We start from the raw sequence: 4,571 nt of genomic DNA, 5'->3' as shown, positions 1-4,571 counted from the left end.
CGCCGGTGGGGCTGCTTCAAGGGCACCTGCTCCCAGGGACCTGTCTTGCCCGGTGAGATCAGACCTGCCAGTCAGGCACGTCCTTGGGGCGCTGACAGCATCCACACAGTCCCCGCTTGGAACCAGGCCCCAGCCGGCCAGTGCTGCAAAATCTCTGGCGCCTGTGGAGCCCGGGGTGCTGGCCGGCGGCGGGCACCTGGCATCGGCATGGGAAGGTCACGTGCTGACCAGGAGCCGGCTCCTGGGGGTGGTCGGGTCTCAACCCCAGCCCTTCTCAGCCCTGAGTTGGGTTCTCCTTACTCTTGGGTGCCTTCAGAGAGAACCACTCGTAACTGCCGTGACTGTGTGGCAGTTCCCTTTAAAACTGAAGCTAGGCCTCCAGCAGCCCGGCCACTGCGCTCTCAGGTGCGTAGAACAGGGAAACAAAGACGTATCTTCGTGCAGAAATTTGTACGTGCACATTCGCAGCAGCTCTCTTCATAACCTCCCCAGCCTGTGAACTGCCCTGGGGTCCTGTGGGCGACAGTCGGTCCGGCTCAGCCCTGGGCAGGAGCCCCTGCAGACCCAGCCCTGCGACAGCAGGAGGCGGCCAGTCTCCAAAGGGTGCTGGCCACGCGATTCCGCCTGTACAACCCCTGCGGCCACATCCTCACACAGACAGGAGCAGATCCGTGGTGGCCGTGGCTGGGGTGTGGTGGAGGGTGGATGTGGCTGCCGGCGGCGGGGGAAGCACGCGGGAGCTTCCTGGGGCCGGTCAGCCGAGGGTCCCCTCGACTGGGGGGGTGACACGGAGCTGCACATGGCATAGAACTGCGTAGAGCTGCACGCACGCTCCCACACACACACTATACACACACATATACACATATGCACATACACACATACACTCACAGATACACGTACACACGAACACTCATACACATGTATACACACACGCACCTTCACACATGTATACACACTACACACACACACACTCTCACCCCAGAGCAAGCCTCCTGGAGCAGGGTGGCGAGGCGGGCCCCCAGGTCACCGGCGTCTCACCGCCCTCCCCTCGCCCCGTCTCCTCAGCAGACAGGGTGCTGCAGTCCGTCAAGGGGAAGCTATGCCCCCCAGGTCCCGACCGGCGCCTCCTGCCTGTCTTCCAGCTGTGGCTGAAGGGCGTGCCCCAGCGTAGGCCCCTTCCACGATGGACGTGAAGGCCCCCAAGAAGCCCCACCAGGGTAAGAAGAGTAAGACCAGGACCCAGGAGAAGTTTGCCAGGAAGTTTCCGTACAGGTGCCAGACCCTGACCCCAGGCCAAGTCCTGCCTCCCACAGGCAGCCCAGGGACGCACGCGGGCCCACGGCTGGAATGGGGTGGGGGTCTGGTCCACGGGGGGCTCCCTGAGCAGCTCTGTGCTCCGTGACGGGGGGGTCCACCTTCGACCCCATCCCACCCTGAGCCGAGGTGCCCAGGGCCCTCAGGCACCCCAGAGCTTTGGCCAGCCACTTCCTTCGGGCAAGGGCCCTGCCACCTGTTCACAACACCTGCTTCTGTGAGGGTGTGATGGGATGTGGGGTGCAGGGGGTTGCGGGGCAGGAGTTTGCAAAGCCTCGGGGCACTCGGGAGCCAGCAAAGGCCACAGACCTGGTGGTGCAGGGCCTCAGCCAGGATGGCCGGTTTCTCCGTGTGCTCAACCGGCAGGAGGGGCCCGGGAGGCCACAGGAGGGCTGACGGCTGCCCCGAGCCGAACCTTGGGGGCACACGGCCTCCTCAGATGCACCCACAGCAGGCTGGGCTGGACACCTGTCCTCACCTCGACCCTCGTCCTGTCACCAGGCCCCAGGCTCTGTCCGGGAAGGCCCAGTGTGGAAGATGCACGTGGCAGAGTGGCCCTTAGGTGAAGCAAGGGGAGGCTTACACCTGGGGCCGGGAGGCTCCCTGGGCCAGGCTGCCGCTGTGGGGCCGAGACATGGCTTGGAGCCAGCTGCTGGCCCAGGTCTCAGCTCGGCTGCTTCCCAGCTGTGTGACCTTGGACAAGTCACTTAGCCTCTCTGTGCCTCAGTTTCCCCATCCATAAAGTGTGCATAGAAATACCTCCCTCCCAGCATGGTTATAAAGTACTCGGAGCAGTGCCTGCAACATCGAAAGCTCCAGGTGAGCGAGAGCTATTCCACGTGGCTGGGCTGCAGCCCCCAAAGATGCCACGTGTCCCTGTAGGTTTTCCTGGCTGACAGAGACCAGCTCGGAGCCCCTGCAGCCCTGGGAGTTCACGAAGATGAACACCTCGCTGCGGGAGCTGCTGCCGCTGCAGAAGATGTTGGTGCCGACAAGGTCCATCCCCGTCAGAGGGTAAGTCTCAGGTCCAGTGTCGCAGGCATCGCCCGTGGACCACGCCACCCACCCTTCCACCGCGGTCCACACACGCACACACCACCTCCAGGCTGAGGAAACTGAGGCCCGGGGGAGACACTAGAGCCTGGGGTCCCTCCCACAGCCAGCAGAGTAGCTAAGGCAGGGCCTTGTCCACAGGCAGGGAAGCAGGGCGGAGCGTGGAGTGGAGGAGAGCCGGTTCTAGGGGTGGGGGGGCCGGCAGGGGACCCTGCTGGGCAGCCCGCACCTGGTCAGGTGTGTACACACACCCGTGCACAGGGGGACAGGCAGTGAAACACCCAGACACCCCCGTAAAGACCCCCACACGCAAACATAAAGACGCACAAACACACACACTCACCCAGAACTGGAACTGGCACTCAGATGTTAGACACAGAACGGCCTCCCCTCCCTCCCTTCAACGGGGTGGTCCACGTGGAGCTGGGAGGCTGGTCCAATGGGAGAAGTGGGGAGGCTGGTCCATTGGGGGGGAGGGGGAGGGGAGTGGCCAGGGTGGTCTCCTGGAGGTGTCCGCTGTCACTCGCTCCCATGCTGCGCAGACCTTGGGTCCAGGTAGGAGCAGTATGTGGGAGGCGTCGGGCTGCTGGACGTCTGGGCGGGTGGCAGCTGGAAGGCGGCCAGGGATGGGTTCGCGCCGGGAGCAGCGTCTTGGTTGCAGCCAGGGCCGACGTCTCCGGCCAGAGGGTCAGCGGGGGGCTCTGCGTGGCTTCACCAGGCTGGGGGCCCCGGATTTCACGCCCCCGTCCAGACTCCGGCCGCCACCGTCGTCGCCGCGCAACATCTGGGAGCTGGTGCGGCTGAGCCGCCGCTTCCCCGGGCCCGCGGCCCTACCGCCGGCCCCCACCCGCCCGCCCGCACGGGGGCCTGTCCTGGAGCCTGGCTCCGCGCCGCCTCTCTCTCGGCGCTCCGGGCAGCGGCCGCAGGGAGCTCCCTCCGGGCTGCGGTGACCTGCGGGGAGGCGAGCAGCCCTGAGGAGCCGGGAGCCGTCACCCCGCAAATACAGGCTGCAGGCTTCCGCCCCCTTGGATGGTGGTCTGCGTGTCCGGCTCCGTGTTCTCCTCCATAAAACGGGTGACGGTCAGTCCTGCAGGGTGCGAATATCGTCTCCAAGAATTGACCCCAGAGATGTGCTCACACGTGTAATTAAAGGTGTTTGGACAGGGACGTGCGTTCCAGCGCTGCAGGGAACGGTGCATGACTGGAAGCCACCTGCGCGCCTGTCAGTTAGCGGGGGCTTCAAGTGACGCGGCCGCTGCGCCCGGAGCACCAGGGGCCACGGGGACGGAGGCGTGGCCCTTTCCGCGCAGGTCGGGAACAGCCTGCAGTGGATGTGCAGATATTCCTTCAGGCACAGCGGAGAGGGTCTAAAATGCTGCCGCTTGTGTGTTCCTAGAAAGCGGTGTGTGGGTGTACGTGTGTCTGCACGTGTCTGTGTGCGCACGTGTGGAGCAGGCAACAATTTCTGGGTAGAAAAGCTGGGGACTTGGGGACGGCGCCTGAACCTCACACCACGTGGCTGGCGTTTCAGTCGCAGGGAAAGGAGGCGGGGTCCCGGCCTGCTACTCGCCAGCCGCGCAGGGTCCCCCGGGTTCGTAGGAGCACCGTGGGGAGGACTGTGAAGACCGGGGCTAGGAAGTCACCTTGGAGGCGTGGGAGAGAACTTAGATCGGGACCCTCCGTGGAGCCCTCTCCCTGGGAGAAAGGGGGTGGGGACACTGGGGAGGACCAGGGTGGCCACCTTAGCAGGGTGCGCGGGTATCCCTTCTCTTTCCAGTAACGTCTGGTGTTTCCACTCTTTGCTGTGGACGCGGCTGCTCTGAGCCTTCCTGTCCCCCCCCCCCCCCCCCCCGCCCCGTCTCCAGAGAAGACGTGCAGCCACAGGGCTCCTGAGCACCCACCCTCACCTGCAGGCGCTGCCGCGCCTCCCCGGGGCCTTCCGCCGTGGCCACACGGCGGGCAGCAAGGCTGCGGCAGCCCCACCTCCAGCTGTCCCGGCTCCGGCCCCAGAGCGTTTAGGAAAGGGGGCCAGAGGGCACGCGGGGCTCTTGCCAGAGGCAGGGGAAAACCAGTGGTCCTGTCGTAGGAAAAGCTCAGCCAGTCCCCTGCATCCGGTCATAAAATGTACTGGTCTTCAGGGGCGCCTCGCCCGCAAGTTTACTCTAAAAAGAGCACATTTAGGGAGTACATCACGCTGTGCG

General features: G+C 64.9%; 1 protein-coding gene across 1 annotated transcript; it reads left to right on the top strand.

Moving 5' to 3' along the window:
- The first annotated feature begins 1,102 nt into the window (after positions 1–1,102).
- On the top strand, positions 1,103–3,320 carry C13H3orf22 (chromosome 13 C3orf22 homolog). The gene is given in 3 exon segments (XM_057706280.1): positions 1,103–1,275; positions 2,200–2,331; positions 3,089–3,320. Coding segments are annotated over 3 exon segments (537 nt in total).
- Positions 3,321–4,571: the final 1,251 nt, after the last annotated feature.

This window comes from Hippopotamus amphibius, chromosome 13 (assembly GCF_030028045.1).
Source record: "Hippopotamus amphibius kiboko isolate mHipAmp2 chromosome 13, mHipAmp2.hap2, whole genome shotgun sequence".
Classification (NCBI taxonomy): Eukaryota; Metazoa; Chordata; class Mammalia; order Artiodactyla; family Hippopotamidae; genus Hippopotamus; species Hippopotamus amphibius.
The sequence above is the reverse complement of the archived record's forward strand: the minus strand, read 5'-3'. Positions and strand labels throughout refer to the sequence as shown.